Source organism: Bos indicus x Bos taurus, chromosome 16 (assembly GCF_003369695.1).
Source record: "Bos indicus x Bos taurus breed Angus x Brahman F1 hybrid chromosome 16, Bos_hybrid_MaternalHap_v2.0, whole genome shotgun sequence".
NCBI lineage: Eukaryota > Metazoa > Chordata > Mammalia > Artiodactyla > Bovidae > Bos > Bos indicus x Bos taurus.
The window spans coordinates 31,092,549-31,112,829 of NC_040091.1; the positions used below are offsets into that span (position 1 = coordinate 31,092,549).

The window sequence follows — 20,281 nt, forward strand, 5'->3', positions numbered from 1 at the left end:
AAACTCTCAGAACAGTGTTCCAGTGGCACGAAGAAATGGCCAATATATGCTGCAAGATCAAGAAATAAATACTGAAAACAAAGCTGGAGAGTGTTCCCATCCACTCTGAAAAGCTGTGACACCTCTGGGACGTCTCTTACCTTCTCTGAACTTCATCTATCAGCAGGGCCTAACACAGCCCCCTCTCCCACACTGCCCACTTCCCAGAGCTGTATGAAAGATCAAGGGAGATGATATGGATGAAAGGACGTGTGAGCCATAAGTCTCACACAGATCATCAATGCATAACTGAGACCCAGGTCATGATTCCCATCATCCTTTCATTTACCTCCTGTGATAGCTAATTCTGTATGTCAATTTGGCTGAACCACAGTACCCAGATATTTATGTGGTCAAGCATTATATTAGATGTTTCTTGGAAGGTATTTTTAGATGAGATTGACATTTAAGTCAGCAGGCTTGGAGAAAAGCAGATTACCCTCCATAACATGAATGGACCTCATCCAAACAGTTGAAGGTCTTAATAGGAAAAAACTAACCTCCATGGAAGAAAACAGAATTCTGCTAGCAGAGTCTCCCCTGGGTTTCCAACCTGCCAGCCTCCCCATACATTTTGGACTTTCCAGCTTCCATGATTGTCTGTGTTCTCCTATCCCTTCTTCTGCACGCGCATGCACGCACGCACACACACACACACACACACATCCTGTTAGTTCTTCTCTAGAAAGCTCTGAATGATACACCTACGATTTACTGAGCACATATGTAGGATTCAAAAGGCGGCAAAAGAGACGTGGCCCTGCCCTCAGGAAGCTTACAGCCAATAGAGAGAACCATTCAACACGGAATTAAGGAGATCAGTTATCTATAGGGTAACGAATGCAATGAAGGGAAACTTGGGGTGCTATGAAAGCACCCTAATGGGGCACCTAAGCAGGGAAATCTTCCTCAAGGAAGTGGCATTCCTGCTTGGAAGGAACCAGCCAAGCAGAAGTTGAGCAGAGAACAGCAGAACCTCCAGACAAGAGCAAGTATTCCAGGCTGGATGCCATTTTTGCCCACGCTTTGGCCACTTGTACTGGGAACCAGAGTGGATAGCCTGATTTCAGCACAGTGTAGCTGGTGGTAGCCTGATTGGTGTTTTCTTAATCCTGGAGTCCTTTGGGGCCCCTGTAGGGTGCTAATTTTTACCACATTCTATAGAATACGGGATGAAGTAGCTGAAGGTAGATTAACAATCCCTGTTCTCTGACCTCCCCATTTCCTATGATTTTTAGCTTTCCACTGCTTTATATGGGACTTCCCTGGTGGCTCAATGGTAAATAACCTGCCTGCCAATGCAGGACACTTGGGTTTGATCCCTGGGTCAGGAAGATCCCCTGGAGAAGGATGGCAACCCACTCCAGTATTCTTGCCTGGAGAATCCCAGGGATGGGGGAGCCTAGTGGGCTGCCGTCTGTGCGGTTGCACAGAGTCGGACACGACTGAAGCGACTTAGCAGCAGCAGCAGCAGCAGCACTGACAAACAAAAACAACTGCTTTACTTGACAACACGGTGCAGGCAGTATTTTATTGATCAGGTTTTTAAAACTGTACCCTTCACTGAAAACCCTCTGATACAAATATGGTGAAATGCTTTTCTCAGAATAGTCAAATCACAGAATAGATCAGGTTCACAATGGCAGGGTTAACTGTCCCTCAGCTCATTTATGGGGTAAGACATTCCCAAAGGCCCTTTGTCCTCCTTCCCAAATTCAAGGGGTGGGATGGGGTGGGGCAGGTGGCTGCTGAAGAAAAAAAAGCCCAAAAGATTCCACAGAAGGAATGGCTACCCACTCCAGTATTCTTGCCTGGAGAATCCCAAGGACAGAGAAGCCTGGCGGGTTACAGTCCATAGCGTCACAAAGAGTAGGACATGACTGAGCGACGAGCACTTTCACTTTCAACCTCTCTGGACTTACTGTTTGAGGGTCAGAAAGAGCCAGGAGCAGACTGCTTAATGATGATGGTTGTAGGTTAGGAATTTGCTAACTGGTTCCACACTGCCTGGTCCCATGATCCCCCCACGTGCCACAACACACATAAGCCTCCAGAGAGCCATGCCTGGCCCCCAGCAGCTTCTCCACCTGTACCCGCTGAACCAAACTCACTACATGGTCTCAATCCTCTGCCTGTTGCCCAAGCTGGCCTGAGCTGCTCCAGCCCAACAGCGATGCTGTAAGTTGTCAGATACAGACAAGGGTCATAAACACAGTGTAGGTGGTGCTGCTCTGGGGGTGGGCAGGGGACCAGGGATTAAGTTGGGCTATCTGGGAACAGCGATGGAGCAGGCAAGAGTGCTCTTACCCTTGGCAGGCATACTGTTGTGAGTTCACACTCCTGAACGTGCAGAACTGAACCTACAAACCTAAGAAGCTAGCACTGGAAACAAAATGATTTTATCATCAGTGGTTTCAGTAAGAACAAAACCTCTGATTAACTACAGCTGGTATACTGCTCCACTAATGAATCCACCAGATATTCATTGTTGGTGGTAAAGAGATCTCAACTAAGCTGCACATGGACAAAATTTTTATATGAATAGTTGGCTATAGTGTGGAACACACAGGCAAGACCAAGGGAACAGGAAAAGAAACTTGGAAGGAATTTTGTCCCTGCCATGGTTTGTGGATGATATGTTTGTGTCCCACCCCCATCCCCCCCACTCCCGATATCATGTAATGAAATCCTACCCCCCAAGGTGATGGAATTTCGAGGCGGGGACTTTGGGAGGTGGTTAGGTCATTAGGGTGGAGCCCTCATGAATGAGATTAGTGTCTTTATAAGAAGAGACAAGAGAGCTTGTTTGTGGTCTTTCTCTGCCTTCTATCATGTGAAGAAATGACTGCGGGCAAATCAAGAAGAGCGCTCTGATCCGATACAGGCCTTGCCAGAACCTTGACCTTGGACTGCTCAGCCTTCAGAAGTGAGAGAAACACGTTTTTGTTGTTTCAGCCACTCAGTCTATGGTATTTTTGTCATAGTAGCTGGAACAGACTAAGACAGCATTACAGAACAAAGCTAAACTGAACTTGTAAAGGATTATGAAAGAACACAGGGAGTGTTGTGCCTCTCAGAAGCTAGACAATTTTTATTTCAGAAACTATTTAACAATCTAAGCAAAATATGTTTTGCTTTTAAGAATGTATCGGAATGATTTCCCCTCCATAATGATACATTTCAGCTCAATGAAGCAGGAGAAAGGAATTCAAATGTTTTGTTATGCCAGTCACTGAGTAGGCAAGAATAGCATTTCCTCCTCTGAGGCACAGAGGACACCTTTCTAATTAACTCAGCAGTTTGGACTCACCATTTTTTTAAATATAAAACATTACTATCAATCCTATTTTAATGGGATAATTATAGCAAATCATGATTAACTTTTCTTTCGGCCATTAGCAAGAGAGAGACATAGAAAGATAAGACGTTAGAAATGTTAGTTTAAAACATACCTACGCTTCCCATACTCTTAATATCAGTAATTGTTAAATTGAGTTGACCCTGACTAAAATGTGGTTTTTGGACAAAGAATGATCAAAAGCCTTATTTTGGCATTACAATCCATCTTATTGCCCTTTGTTTAATTGAGAAAGTGGCATTTATTCCAGAGAGAATTCCCTTATTTTATCTTGTGTTTCCATTCCATAAGTCAGGGTGCTAATTAGGGATTACAGGTATTCCAAGAAGCCCCACACCCATCCTCCAATTATGCTAAAGGTTTTAGCCTTTAAAAAAAACCCGTAGAAAAATCACCTTCCACCTCCTGCCATACAAGTGTGTGCATATGTGTACATACACACACACCCCTCTCCCATCATCTCAATTCCTTTAAAAAGTCACAGACTCGAAGCTGAAGTCACAAAATTGGGGAAAGTTTAAGAATCACTCACTCAGGGACTTCCCTGGTGATCCAGCGGCTGACACTCTGAGCTCGCAATGAAGGGGGCCTGGATCTGATCCCTGGTCAGGGAACTAGGTCGCACATGCTGCCACCAAGAGCTTGCATGCCACATCTAAGGCCCAGTACAGTCCAATAAACAAAAACAGGTAAAAAAATGAACTACTCACTCAATTCTGCCTTAAAGTCTTCACGACTCACAATCGTTTACACTCCAAAGCTTAAACTTCTGACTTCTCCCACAAAAATGGGTTGACAAGTTACTTCATCTTGTTGGGCCTTAGTTTTTTCATATGCAAAGTGAGAGGACTGGACAAGATGGTCTTTGGGAAAATCTCTCAGGGAGGGATGCTGCTGGCACTTGCACAATGCCACAGTGCCAGCACCAGGCAGCATCTTCTCCCCAGCGTCACCCTCCCAGGGCAACTCAGTGCCGAGGAGTAAGCAGGGCCAAAGACCACCAGGGTCCTTCTTGGCCGTGCTGGGTTTCATTGCTGCTTGGGCTTGCGGTGAACTGGGGCCACTCTCTAGTTGAGGTGCTTGGGCTTCTCATCGTGGTGGTTTCCCTTGTTGCAGATCACGGGCTCTCGGCCATGTGGACTTCAGTAGTTGCGGCACTGTGGGCTCAGCAGCTGTGGTTCCTGGGCTCTAGAGCACAGGCTCAATAGTTGTGACCCATAGGCTTCGTTGCTCTCTAGCATGCAGGATCTTCCTGGAACAGGGATCGAACCTGTGTTTCCTGCACTGGCAGGTGGATTCTTTACCACCAAGCCACTAGGGAAGCCCCACTAGGGTCTCGTCCTTTAGATGCTGTTGGTGCTTTTGCCTTCTTATGACAGCTCTATCATGCAGGATGGCTCCTACGCTGCACTGAATGCCTAGTTAGGATGCCTAGTACTAAACAGAATTACCATAAAATACTCAACATCTTTTGGGTGTTCTTTATGTAAGCTGGCACTGAAAGAGTACAAACTTCCTCCCTGCTTACCCATGAATCATTTCATGCAGTTAGCTCTGTGTAGATATTTCAGGCAAAGAAAACCAGAAAATTAGTGTTCTATATATAATGTTAATGTGCCATCCTATCAGAAATCTGATGTAATTAAACTGAAATGTGCTGCTTACCCTTCTCTGTCTGCACTTAATAATGAAGCCAACAGAAAAATATATCCATACAACTTGATCAGCCATCCTAAAGGCAGTCATATCAATAATGAAGAACAAAAATGGCCCCCATGCTTTCTTTTCCACGTGGTTTACTATGACTTTCCTGTCCAGTAGCCTTTAAAGGAGAACATCTTCCCAACACTTTCTGTCTTTGCAAGAATGAGCCTGCTAAACTCAAGAATGACATGGCAGCAGCTGTAGAGAAAAGTCCTGCCTCATTACTTAGCCGTTCAGGTTGGCTCCAGGACCAGTGGGGCCCTCCCAGCAGGGCACCCACAGTTCCTGAGCTTGGGGGCCTGGTGTTGCAGCAGCATACTGTGCATGCGCAAGGGAGGGCGGGCTCCAGGAGAGATGCGGACGGCAGAGTGGTGATGGTGAAGAAACCGCGAAGATTAATGAGTCAGGACATTTTCTTCAAGTCTCCTTTCTCTGGAGATACAGGTTGGAGAAGGGGTCAAAACAAGAAAGAAAGAAAGGAGAAAAAAACCCAAACTAACTACAGGAGCTTAGCCGACTCAACCAAAACCAACAGAGCATAGAAAAGAACTGTAATTAGGGAGTGGAAGTTCACATGAGTTTATTTCCCAGAAGAGCTAACAATTCAATTTTCAAAGCTATCAAGCCAGCTATCCTGATGAATGAGCATGTTTTATTTAGGCAGTCTATTTCTCCCCAACCCACAAAAGCACACCAAAATAGAAAGCTCAGATTCCTTTCTACTGTCTGGCATGTTTAAGGGAGTGGGGAGAGTAATCCCTGGTGAGTGAGCAGTGAGATCCAAAATTTTCCATCACATTAGGATGCTGGAAATGAATGTTAAAGGCTGACTCAAATCTTTTCTCTTTGCTTTGGTAAAGTTTTAGGATGAGGAAAGGAAGAAATGATGAATTTGATCATTTGCATACTATTTCAATAACTCTGACCTTGGTGAGTTGGAAGGCATGAAATTTTCTCCTTGGTATTGCCTGGCATCACTTCCTGAACAAGCAAGAGCTATATTGGCCACTTCTATATGTTGAACAAATGAATGAGAGCTTCGTTAGAACTTTAAAAAAGATCTTATTTAAAATTTTAATCAAATTTTCAGTTTTATTGTTATCCTCTTGTAATCAGAACATAAACTGAACGGGAATCTTGGCTTCTTCTTCCTTACAGTGTCACAAGGGCTTAGTAATTGAATGACTTCTGCTCTAAAATGTTAATAAATCTGTAAAGGGAAAGAATCTCTACTGAAAACCACACATGGTTCATTTATTTTTTTCTATCCTATAGTCTACACACCAAATAAGGGGAAGTTTAGAATTAAACTAAGTCTAGACAATATAGGACCTGGTAACATGAGCCAAGCAGTGAGTGAGAGTGAGTGCGTGTTTGTGTGCAGAGGGGGAGATGTTATTTAGAGAATATGCTTTATGTTTTGTTGTTGTTCAGTTGCTAAGTCACATCCAACTCCTTGTGATCCCATGGACTGTAGCACGCCAGGCTCCTCTGTTCTCCACTGTCTCCCAGAGTTTGTGCAAATTTATGTTCTTTGAGTCAATGATGCTATCTAACTATCTCATCCTCTGCCATCCCCCATTTTCTTTTTGACTTCAATCTTTCCCAGCATCAGGGTCTTTTCCAATAAATCAGTTCTTCGTATCAAGTGGCCAAATTATTGGAGCTTCAGTATCAGTTCTTCCAATGAATATCCAGGGTTGATTTACTTTAGGATTGATCTGGTTTGATCTCCTTGCAGTCCAAGAGACACTCAAGAGTCTTCTCCTGCACCACAGTTCAAAAGCATCAATTTTTCAGCACTCAGCCTTCTTTAAGGTCCAACTCTCACATCCGTACCTGACTACTGGAAAAACCACAGCTTTGACTATATGGACCTTTGTTAGTAAGGTGATATCTCTGCTTTTAACACACTGTCTAGGTTTGTCATAGATTTTTAAAAAATAGAGGTCAAAATATGCTGTAACAGAGTTTGAAAAGTAGTGCTAAATAAGAGGCAGATGACTGAAAATCAAGCTCTGGGAAGAAGGGCTTCCCAGGTGGCACTAGTGGTAAAAAAACAAAACAAAACAAAAACTGCTTGCCAGTGCAGGAAACATAAAAGATACAGGTTTGATCCCTGAGTTGGGAAGATTTTCTGGAGAAGGAAATGGCAACCCACTCCAGTATTCTTGAAAGGAGAAACCCATGGACAGAGCAGCCTGGCAGACTACAGTCCATAGGGTCGCAGAGTAGGACACAACTGAAGCAACTTTGCACGTGAAGAAGAATAGTGGCTCCCACCTATATTCCCTAAGAAAAATAATCTAGCCAGACAAGTAAGTCTGTTTCTAAACCACAACTCTGAGGACTCCTCAGAACTGCCTGCCTTGGGGCTGCACTGTCTACAGAGAAATCTTAGTGAAATGCTTCAGAAACACACAGATGTACGGGCATGAGTGGTGGTCGGGATCCAGCATGACGGGAACCACAACTCTTCTTCTACCCAGAAACTAGGCAAAGGGGGGTCCCTAGGAGAAGAAAACAGCATTTGTAGCTCAGGAGAGGTGGCTGAGGCTGAACGCCAGGCAAGCATTTTCACAGGAGGCTGGGGTCCCTGGAGACCAGGATATACACCCCTTCTCCCCTTCACAGGCATGTGGCCCAGAGCAGCCCATCAGCTTCTGTGTACTGTCCCCAGCGGTGGCGCCTCCTGCAGTACCTGGAACACAGTATGTCTACAGATACTCACGGAGCAAACCGAGTATGACAAGCCCACCTCAACCTGGTTCCAGTTCAATTTTCCATAATTCTTCATGTTTCTTTCATCCAATTTTTATGATCTTTTCAAATTCTAAAGAGTCTGTTCCCTTGCTGCTATTGTTGTTCAGTTGCTCAGTCATATCTGGCTCTTTTGCGACCCCATGGACTGTAGCCCGCCAGGCTCCTTCGTTCATGGAATTCTCCAGACAAGAATACTGGAATGGGTTGCCATGCCCCCGTCCAGGGGATCTTCCCAACTCAGGGATTGAACCCCCATCTCTTAACATCTCCTACGTTGGCAGACGGGCTCTTTACCACTGAGCCACCTGGGAAGTCTTCCCTGTTGCTAGCACACACCTATAGGAGTTTTCTTGTATTCACAAAGCATATTTGAGGGAACAAAGGCAGAGAGTTGGTGATTCCATTCTTTCAAGGCATTCTTGGAAATCATGGAGGAAGAGAAGGTCTCTTTTCCCTTCATGCTTCATGCATTTCCTTTCAGGAATTCTTCTAGGAAGAGGAGAATTAACCATCCCTAATGTAAATGTCCGGAGAAGGCAATGGCACCCCACTCCAGTACTCTTGCCTGGAAAATCCCATGGATGGAGGAGCCTGGTGGGCTGCAGTCCATGGGGTCGCTGAGAGTCAGACATGACTGAGCGACTTCACTTTCACTTTTCACTTTCCTGCATTGGAGAAGGAAATGGCAACCCACTCCAGTGTTCTTGCCTGGAGAATCCCAGGGATGGGGGAGGCTGGTGGGCTGCCGTCTCTGGGGTCTCACAGAGTCGAACACGACTGAAGCGACTTAGCAGCAGCAGTAGCAGCAGCAGCAATGTAACAGTCACTATCACCACTCTCACCCTTGAAAGCATATATGCCCCCGTGGTGGGGCTGCAGAGCCAAATACTGAGTGAGTTAAACAGATAATATACGCTTTGCTCTCGAAGCTTGTAATCCAACACTAAGAGCTCTGACATTAATCTGTGACACACTAACAAATGAACCTTAAACATGGATGTTAATTAATTGTGCAAACAAATTTCATGAAGAGATTTTACTGACTTAGGAGAAGGAACCATTTTCAAACAGATTAGAAATATCATTTACATAAAGTCAAACCCATGAAATATAAACAGGGACTAAGCTGCTTTGATCCACTAATCATCTTTATCTGTTCATTAAGAATGTCTCTACACAACCACTTAGTACTATAGCTTCTTTATATAACTTGAAAGTTAGACAGAATTACTTGAAGTCTGTGATTCCAAGTTTTCCTTAAGTCAAACATCCTTCATCTTGGTCCAAGTCAGTGAGATGTCTAAGACTGACTATTAAAATGATGAGACTGTAAGTGCTGTCAGGGCAGGGATTCTGCCTGTATGCCCATCGTGGCAAGCCTAGTGCTCAGCACAGGGCCTGACACAGAGAAAAGTGAAAATGTTACCAGCTCAGTCATGTCCGACTCTGCGACCCCATGGACTGTAGTCCACCAGGCTCCTCTGTCCATGGAATTCTCCGCGCAAGAATACTAGAGCAGGTAGCCATTTCCTTCTCCAGGGGATCTTCCTGACCCAGGAATCGAACTCTGGTCTTCCACACTGCAGGCAGATTCTTTACCATCTGAGCCATAGAAGATGCTCAATAAACATTTGCTGTGTGCCAAGTATTACTCTAGGTGCTGGGGATTCTGAGATATTTCCTGTGTGTGTATGTACTGTGCTTCAGCTCCAGGTACACTGAAGTTACCCAAGTCTGTCCATCACTGTGGTCTCCAGAAAAGCTTCTGCCTCAAGAAGCACTTGGCAGCCAGCAATAACTCTGGGTGGAGGGCCTGGTGGGGTGAGGGAGGAAAGTTCTTGCTGGAGACAGACGGCAGTGGGATGAGAGGAGGGGAGGGTGGGGCACTCCTGACTTGCTATGTCTCTACCCTGGCCCATCACTGCCCTTTCCCTCTCAACCACGATTCTGAAAAGGGAAGCCTGTCCTCTACAGGATGAAGGTGACTGGTTCCCAGTTCATTCTGCTGCCCTTATGGTCCCATTACTTTATTGTCTCTACTCAAGTTTTTAAAGGTCACGTGAAACAGAAGGGAATAAAATGTCTCACAGGTCCTGACCCCTGGGTTTAACTCAGGGGGCACTGGGAAATCTCCTGCTCCCTCAGGGCCTCAGTTTTCCTGGGGGTAACTGTAAACGAACCCACAAAAGGTGTCTTCGGGTCTCCTGAGGAAGTCCTCGGTGGTTGAAGATGAGAATTGGGGCTGGGCTGGACTTGCTCCTCACTGGGCCTCAAAAACCCCAGCCCCACCCCACCCCCAGGTTAAATAACTGAGTTACCAAATTGCCAAATTGAGAATTTGGCAATTCTATGAAACTTTTATACTTCAAATGTAATAGTGGCAATTCTTTATGTTCTATATGAAACTCCACTGTATTTCTTTGAAATGTTAATATGTAAATTGTGCAACAGAGATAAATTGACAGGGATTTTTCCATATAGGTAAGAAGAATGCTGATGCTGGGAAAGATAGAAGGCAGGACGAGAAGGGGATGACAGAGGACGAGATGGGTGGATGGCATCACTGACTCGATGGACATGAGCTTGAGTACGTTTCGGGAGATGGTGAAGGACAGGGCAGCCTGGCATGCTGCAGTCCATGGGGTTGCAAAGAGTTGGACACGACTGAGCAACTGAACAACAACAACAAGAATGCTGGAGAAGGAACTGGCAATGCACTCGGGTACTTCTGCCTGGGAATATGCCTGGGAAATCCCACGGACAGATGGGCTACAGCCCCTGGGGTCTCGAAGAGTTGGACACAGCTGAGCGACTCAGCACAAGAATGCAGTTCCTCATAGTGGTGGACTATCAGGGTGTGAGAAAAGCACGAGCTGGTAAATGGACCTCCGCTAAGTTCAGGCCACTGGTGCCAGCGTGGCAGAGTCATGGGCGTCTCGCACTCTGAGAAGCACACGCCTCCGAGGGAGGAGGCAGGAGGAGGTGTACTTCTCTACCTCTGGTTTCAATCACACACGTTTTCAAGTTAAAGTATATATGACACTGCCTTCCAGAAACCATACCCCCTCCGGCTGTCACTTCCTCTCCACCAGTGCCTACGTCTCCATGCTCAGCTGCAAAGCTGCCGCGAGGTCGATCGTCAGGCAGAAGTCACACCTGTCATCTTCTGAGACACTCAGCCTGATAACCCCACTTCCATGGACAAACTCCGGCTTCCTGCATTCCTGGCTGGCAATGTCACCCTTTCTCTCCCATTCAAAAGAGCACATTGGACTGCAAATGAGTGAGATGGACAGTATTTTGCTTTTAAAAAAAGTAAGGGTATCATTTGTGAGCTTTAGGTTATGAATGACTTTAATATTAGTTGTAGGTATACCTGGTCTTATGCTGCTTATCTTACTTATATGTCTATCTGATCACTACATATAGTACATCTTGGAATCAAGATCAAACCAGTGCCCCCCAGATTATTTTCATTCAAGCCCTGGCTCATCATGGCTGCAAACAGTCCTTCTGCTGGTTAAGGCCCCTCCTGATGCCCTGATCCTTTTGTCTCAGAATTCCAGGAAGGGGCGCCGGGATTGGGGAAGCGGGGACGGAAGGTCCTATGCTCGGGGCCCAGGTCCACCTGAATGTGTATCTGCAACAACCATTTTAGAAACCACAGACTGGGCCACTGTCACAGACGGAGGAGGATGGTTTCTTATGTGGTTCATTTTGACGCATCCTGGACAGGGTCATAGTGGGGGTACATGGGTGCCCCAGGTTGGCTAATAGTTGGCTACCTCTTTAGAGTGACAGCAGTTAAATACTGGTTCACATACACTCAGAAGAGAAGTAGGAAGGAGAGCAGGAAAGGAAAAGGACACTGCAGTGGGAATTTGATGTCACTTTGTTCAGGGTGGTTCAGCTTTGGCATTAAAGTTCCAAACTCCTCTTAGCTAAACCAAAGTCCATGCACACTTAAAAATAATTCAGACGGTAAATTTTCTGTTATGTGTACCTTACCACAATTAAATTTAAAAAACATTTTTTTAAGCCCTGCTGTTACTTGTATCCATCCTTCTTAGAAGGCAGTCTATCAGCCATCCAGTATGACCTCCGTGTGCCCCCAAAGGGGTGCCACTACCACCCATGTGAGTCCTGCTCATGCGGTTTCCTCCATTTCCTTCCATGGCTGGTGATGCTCAGCAGCCCTTGTAGGCTGAACCCAGGCCACTGCCCTGCTTCCTCACTTCCTGCTTTACCTCTGGGCTTAGGAAAGTCCTATCCAATGTCATGGAGCATTCCAGGATTGAATGCCTTCCCTTAGAATAAGCATTATGGACTGTAACCCACCAGGCTCCTCTGTCTGTGTGATTTTCCAGGTAAGAATACTGGAGTGAGCTGCTATTTCCTTCTCCAGGGATCTTCCCGATCAAGGGATTGAACCTGCATCTCCTGAGTCTCCTACATTGGCAGGCAAATTCTTTACTGCTGAGTCACCTGGGAAGCCCAGAATAAGCATTTCTTGGGACTAAAGAAGGAAGAAGGCACAGTAGAAATTCATTCAATAACTGATTTCACTTTCTTAAAGAAGGTACTAAACTGATTTTTGGGCTTTCCCTCATAGCTCAGTTGGTAAAGAATCTGCCTGCTATGTGGGAGATCTGGGTTCGATCCCTGAATTGGGAAGATCCCCTGAAGAAGGGAAAGGCAACCCACTCCAGTATTCTGGCCTGAAGAATTAATTCCATGGACTGTATAGTCCATGGGGTCACAAAGAGTTGGACACAACTGAGTGACTTTCACTTTCAAACTGATTTTTTAAAGTTGGACCATGTGTCTGACAGAGATGGAGGGAATACCTGAAGTAAAAATTACTGTGTGCAAAGACCAGAAAGAATATGGCATGCTTGATACTTGGAGAGGAATTTGGTGTAGTTGGTTAGTTGGAAATAGAGTGATAAAAAAAAAAAAAGAATATTGCTCTATTCAACATAATCTTAAAATGTAAACTTTGTTGGCAAGAGTAGCAGAGTAGATTAGCAAGTTAGTACTTTCCCAGTGGGTGGTGAAATTGAGGGTGGTAAGATATGGGAGGAAGCAGGAGAAGAGAGAAAAGCAGGAAGGAAGAAGGGCAGAGGGCGTGGGGTAAATTCCAGAAGGACCACAAATCAGGCTGAGGCCACTGAAGACCGTGAACCTGGGAATAACCTCATTGAGGGTCAAGGGGAAAGGGAATCAGTGACCTAAATGAGGAAAATCTTCCAGGAGTTATGTATGGATGTGAGAGTTGGACCATAAAGAATGCTGAGTGCTGAAGAATTGATGTTTTCAAACTGTGGTGCCAGAGAAGACTCTTGAGAGTCCCTTGGACTGCAAGGAGATCAAACCTGTCAATCCTAAAGGATATCAACCCTGAATACTCATTGGAAGGACTGACATTGAAGCTGAAGCTCCAATACTTTGGCCATCTGATGCAAAGAGCCCACTTACTGGAAAAGAACGTGATGCTGAGAAAGATTGAGGGCAGGAGGAGAAGAGGGTGACAGGGGATGAGAGGGTTGGATGGTATCATCGACTCAAGAGTTTAAGCAAACTCTTGGAGGTAGTGAAGGACAGGGAAGCCCGGCGTGCTGCAGTCCATGCAGTCGCAAAGAGTCAGACAAGACTAAGCGACTGAACCACAGCAACAACAAATAAATCTTAGTCCACATAGTTGAGCAGTCACTCCCCTCAGCAAGACCTACAGCTTCCAAAATGAGTGCTGTTGAGTCTGGTGAGAGACTGGCGAGGTGGCATGGTCCAGCCTACTTGTGATGAAAGCAAAAGAAAGAAAACAACCACCTCTTTCTTCAGCTAAATGTTTTTAATAAGTCCTAGGTTATTTATCCATTGAAGAGTAAACTGTAAGTCACTTCACCCAGACGTTCACCTCAGAAGAGAGAGTTAAGAGATGACATATAAAAACAAAGTTATCCTAAACACAGCTGAGCCAGGTCTTGAAATGGTGTCCCTACATCTCATTATGTGCCTCATCTCTAAGTAACTGTAACAATTCAAAATTGCGTTTCTTGGCTAGAACGGCACACAGCAAATGCTCCCCAGAAATCCCATCAGTGGTCTGGTTCAAAAGAAGAACTTGTGATTTCTCTAACGGGGAGGAACAATGAAAGTGTTGCAGGGAAATGACAGAGCATCTTTATGTCTTATTCCTGTACGGTCTCTTGGTCTCTCCTGCTTCTGCCTTCCATCTTTTGTGCTTTGGGGTATTTTCTTTAATTGGTTACACTTCTGTCAATCAATACAAGGCTGAGGTGGTTTTTTTTTTTTTTTTTTCTGCCAAAATCAAACCACATCTCCAATAGATGGAATGTCTTAATTTACCACTTATAAAGGAAAATTTTACAGTCCTTCCCAATGAATTTCATTTTGTGTCCTTCTCTCCCTGTCACCTTCTTGTTTTAATTATCCAACTGAGCCCCCATTCTCCTCCCTGGCTTTGACACAGAACCCCACAGTCGAAACCTGAGTGGATACGGCCCAGGTGCCTACCTTGCCCAGGCCTGGGGTGTCCTTCACCTTGTTGACGGCCCTCAGCAGGCAGGGCGGGGCCGGGGGTGGGGACGTCTGGAGAATCCCGCTGAAGCTGGTGGCAAAGAGAGGTGGTTCAGCAACAGAAGAAGTGGAAGGCCGATGTTTCTTCTTCTTAGATGAGAGATTTAACTTCTGGGCAGCTCTGGAGGGAAAAAGAAAAAAGACCATAAAGGAAAAAGTATGGCACAATCAGACATGCTAGGGTCACTTTGTGTCCTTTCCCTTAAGAAGCCCCTAGTTCTTACTGCAGTAAACAGTTCTCTCTCTTCCTCCGAGGGCCAGGTGGTAGCCCCTAATTGTGACCATGTTGTGCATGCCATGCTGTGCCACCGCTTCAGTCATGTCCGACGGTGTGACCCTATGGACTGCAGCCTGCCAGGGCCCTCTGTCCATGGAATTTTCCAGGTAACAATACTGGAATGGGTTGCCATTTCCTCTGCCAGGGGGAAGTCTTCCTGACCCAAGGATCAAACCCACATCTCTTGCGTTTCCTGCACTGAAAGGCAGGTTCTTTGCCAGTAGCACCATGAGTGAACCCAGGGAGCTGCCCGATCTTCACATGGCAGAGCAACGCCATGACCTCACATGGTTCTGCAGCCTCCATCCACAAAGAACTGCTTATTATCCACGAACATTCAGCTTAAGCATGAATAAAGCTGGCCATCTTTGGGGATAAGCAGTACCAATTAGGTTAATCATTTCATAACTTCTGGTATAAACTCAAGTGTGAGAGACCTTATGAGTTTCTTAGAAACTCTAACACGTTGTAAAATCCAGACTGGTCTGAGGAAGAACCACGTGGTGACCATTCAAGGTATGCTATGGATGTGATTGTGGAAGAAAAACACAGACCCCAGTGCAGTGGGGAAATATAAATCAAGCTGCTAAAGAAACATAACACCTAATCAGAATTAGGAAGGGTCCTGAGACTAGGGGCAGCTCATGAGGAAAGCAGGCTTTTGTGCAGGGTGCTCTTTCACTACAAAATGCAATTCATGGGCAAGAGCAAGGGGTGACAGAGTCAGAACTCACAAAGGTGGCAGAGGATGCAAACGAAAAGGTGGGAGGGAGGGCGCTGCCGTCGTTAATAACATTTGTTGTTCTCATCACATCTTCCCTCATTAGAATGTCCTCCTGCTGCTGCTGCTAAGTCGCTTCAGTCGTGGCCGACTCTGTGCGACCCCAGAGATGGCAGCCCATTAGGCTCCCCTGTCCCTGGGATTCTCCAGGCAAGAACACTGGAGTGGGTTGCCATTTCCTTCTCCAATGCAGGAAAGTGAAAAGTGAAAGTGAAGTCGCTCAGTTGTGCCCGACTCTTAGCGACCCCATGGACTGCAGCCTACCAGGCTTCTCCGTCCATGGGATTTTCCAGGCAAGAGTACTGGAGTGGGGTGCCGTTGCCTTCTCCGTAGTGTCCTACAACATCTGAAATACGACAATCTTAACATAGAGGAGAGGGGAAAATAAGGCAAAGGCACAGACTATAACACACTTACTTCTAGATTCATTCTTGGTGTTCTCACACTATATTCTTGTTCTAAGAATTTCAGTTTCCTTACCAAAGGTGAAGAAACATTTTAGCTGCTGCTTAAAACAAATGGTATTTTGTTTTGATGTATTCTACACATCAAAACCTTATAATCCATCCTGTGTTTTTACCAACTGCATAACAAGTCACAAGCAAAGTAGCTCAAAAAGATTAAATCAGCATTGTTTCCACCCCTCCCCACTTCCCACCACCTTCCCTCTTCATGTATGAATCTTAAAGCTCTGGACTGGTTAATTTTAATTTTGTATCAGTAACTGGCATGCTTTTGACAAATCCCCTGAGCTACAAAATGGCCACTGCACAAATACAGCAAATAGAATTACCACTTCAAAGCTTAATTTTTTTCTTAGATGTGAAATTGAACATCTTTTTCACAGGAGTGATTTTCAGAGGACTGATGCATGAGGAATGACAGATTTTGATGGAATGATACCCTAACAGTCCCAAGGCCAAACTTAGGGACCTCTATAGTGAATCTATGTAAGATGATGAAAAATGAAGGGCACTAGAAAGACATTTCCACAGTGCTTTCTTTCCCCAATCAGCAAAAAAAAAAAAAAAAAACCACATAGGAGTAATTTTTTCTCATGCTTTCATTGCCACTCTTTCTGATACTGCCCCTCTAAAATTAAAGGTGAAGTGGGATTGTTCGGTGACCGGTCTGGCGCATCTCTTGGGAGTTTTCATTACTCTGTGGGATTTTCTCCTTGAACAAACAGTGACTCATCCAGAGGTGTGTGTGTGGACATCACGTTCTACTGACAGCAACCTCTCACTGCTTTCAAGTCAGGGTGCCCACAGACACAGGAGCGTTAGGAAGAAGGGCGAAGATGATGATCTGAACTGAATGGATCATGTGCTTATCCATTCACATTAGGATTCTTTCAGATAGTGGTAAAAGGACCAAGGAATTGCTGTGGTTCACACTTCCCCACCAGTTGGGGGTTCCTAGTCCAAAAGTGGAGACAGAGAGGAGAAGGGAGTGACACTTTGAAAGGCAGCTCGGAAGAGACGCTTTTTGTCATTTCTCTTATCTGTACTACCCACACCCACTTACTCCCCCCACACAGACCCTGCAGAGGAGGAAAGAGAGGGTCCTTGAAATTAAAGTGTATAAAGGGCATTCCCAAGGAGCCAAGGTTTCATTCCTCTGTCTCTCTCCTGATATTAATATAATGTTTGATATTTGATATTAATATAATATCAAAATTTTGCTCTATTACTAGATCAATCCCAAAAGTAGACAAACATGCTGCTATTTCTTCTGTCTTCAGAAATAAAACACAGGTCTTTCTCTTCATCCTTCTTACCCAGCCAGCTACTGTTCTGTTTTCTTGCTCATCTTTGCAGCAGAATTCATGGAAAGTGTTGTTTTCTCCAGTTCACCTCCTCCCATTGCCTATAAACTCTTCCCTACCAGGCATCCATCCCATATCTCCTCTGACACAGCTCTTTTCAAGGCCACAAATGACCTCATGATTGCTAAATGTCATGGTCCTCAGCCCCATTTTACTTGACCTATCAGAGGTCCTTCTGATATCCTACTCAGGCCAATATTTTGAATCTCAGCAAACTTTGTGAAGAAGATACTAACAGTACTCCCATTTAACAGACAAATAAATGAGTCTTAAAGAGTTAAATCCAAAGTCCTTTGAGTATCTGACTTTATTTGAACATCTAGCTTCTTCAGCCACTAGGTAGGTGATAGGTAAGTTACTTAAATTCTGATAATGTTTATATAAAGGGTCCAGCATAGCACCCGAGCATATAGTTGGTACTTAGTAATATTATCATCATCATTATCATTATTACACATATTATCGAGCCTCAGTTCTGCATAGGAAGACAGAACAAAAAAATTATTTATTTTATAGACGTTTATGAAATTAAATAAGAGTACAGGTAAAGGGTTTAGTATACAGGAAGTACTTAATAGATGGTACTTTGAAGGAATATAATAATAAACAGTGGAACTGAGACTGAATCTAGGTCTCTGTTCCCCATATTGCATCAGATCATCTCTGAACAGGTAGAAAAACAGGCAGCTGAAATGTAAGGGCATTTGTGGGATATAAGTAAAGGGGGCATCTTTCTAAAAATCGGAGTAACCCATTAGTGATGGGTCTGCTTCTTGAAATAGCTTTTATCATCCAAAGTGTCCAAGTAGTGGCTAGAAAGCCATTTACAGGGAATACCAGGGAGATGAAAGCAGGCACTGGGAACATGGTATGATTTCCAAAATTTCTTCCGATGCAAAGACACTGAAATGATCCCTGAAATCTCTATTCCATTCAGGGAAGCCTCTGTTGGCTTCAATGCAGAAAAACTGTAATGCAGAAAATTATTTGAGAATACATAAAAACTACTTCCTTCTTAAAACATATATGAAATTTCAAGGGGGAAACTTTGCTCACATCACAGTTACAAAAAAATAATACAAAACCTAAAGCATATATATGAAATAAGAAGTATTCTAGAGCTTAGAAATCACAGTTTAGAGCCATATATTGCATAAGAACATTTTATTTTCATTTCGAAATCATCCTAACCAGCTATTTGATCTCTATTTTATATGTTTCAATTTCTTGGAAGCCAGCAGCTTCTGCTGTTTTTACAGAGCACTTCAATGACACACAGATGGGCCAAGTTTAAGAGACAGAAATCGTTCATATACACTTGTATTATTCAGTGGCATAAAGGAGCAGCAGTCATGAAAGAATTGAAAAGGTAAAGACATTTTGGCTAGCAATTATTTTGTGTAATTAATGCCTCACAGGTTCTTTTTTTTTTTTTTAAGGGAGAGGAACAGATGAGTATGTCGTTTGATAAGATTTTAAACAACAAAAAGTTAACCTAAAAACTGTGAGAAGTAATATTTACTTGACTCATTCTTGGCATGGACTGTATCACATATTTCCTACAGCTATTCAGCCCTGCACACATCTTTAACTATCCCTGGGCTTCACTTAATTCTCTGAACCTTATTTCAATTAAAAAAAAAAGTGGCCTCTCCAGCAGGATGAAATTAATATTCACTGAACAGCTATAAAGAAAGTGACGCCACACCAAGCATTATCAGTCTGAGGAGAGGAGCAATAATGTGAACTTGGCAAGAATTTAAACCTAGCGAGCTCAGTGCTTCCCTCTGGGCTCTACCCTTTCTCTCCATCCTTACTCGTCTCACACAGGAGACAATCATCCTAACACATCATTGTGATGCCATCCGAATTCAGGAATCGGTTTAGAATTGAGATGACCTTCAAAGGGGATGGTTCCTTGTTCCCCCTGGCCAGATCTACCCAGATCAAAAAGAAAGAGGTAAATAATTATCTAGTTAATTTAATTGGTTTAGGTGGGGGAGAGCTTTAGATTATACAGATCAGAGGGGGGAACTTACAGGGTACCTTTTTCTTTTTTTGCATTTATGTGATAGACTATTTGACCTTGGATTTTCAGAATTATGGAGTGTTTAAATGGCAAGCCCTTCATTCTAAACGCATCCCATGAGAATTAAGTTGGGGTCTACCCCGCTTAGTGTCTAGAGTTTACTAAAATATTGCCCTAACAATATTGTAAGAATCGTTAGCTTCGTGAAGAATAGAACTCTCCTTAGAGAATATCAAGCAGGAATATCAGGTAGTACAGTTGTTTTTCTAAGGATTCTTCATCCTTTAAAAAATTCTAAGTACCGTGTTTGCTAACAATACTCAGAGCATTTCATCCTGTCTGAAGGGGGTGTTCAACTGTGAGATGATCATATAGGTGGGTGACAGCTTCATGAAAATTAAGAGGTCATTCAAACTGGGTTCAAATAAATTGAACCCAAGCAATTGACTGGTGAGACATCATCTGAAAAACTGCTCAAGAGGAGGGCAGGGTGAGGCCCTTAGAACTGCCCCATCTGTTGCCCAGAGAGGGTCCTGACCCAGGAGGGAGATGAGAGTGGTAAAATCGCCAGCGTCAGCAGGTAAAAAGACAATCCACGTGGCAATTTAAAGTGAAATGGCCAGGGCTGTCATAGGCTCCGATGGCTTATGTGCCATTATAAAATATTTCAATGCTCTGAGGATTAAGACTGTCTGGTAAATGAGCAATGACATGACAGATCACAGCAGCTCCCAGGAAATCCATGGGGTCAGAGACACAGGGGTAGAAGAAAATAGAACAGATTATAAATAGGAAGGGTGTGTGACAAGAACCAGTGGTCTGAGGCAAAGCCCTCTGGAAATAGTTAAGATATCCATCTACGTGTTAAAAAAAAAATCAGTTAGCCTTCATTTTGAAATAAT

At 44.2% G+C, this 20,281-nt stretch overlaps 1 protein-coding gene across 2 annotated transcripts in view; it reads right to left on the minus strand.

Annotated features, from left to right (window-relative positions):
- Nucleotides 1-20,281, minus strand: part of KIF26B (kinesin family member 26B) — a 528,852-nt gene that overhangs the window by 142,007 nt on the left and 366,564 nt on the right. For both annotated transcript variants that reach the window (XM_027564671.1, XM_027564672.1), the window contains one exon: nucleotides 14,402-14,585. In XM_027564671.1, the coding sequence (XP_027420472.1) occupies nucleotides 14,402-14,585 (184 nt within the window). The remainder of the gene's footprint in view (nucleotides 1-14,401; nucleotides 14,586-20,281) is intronic.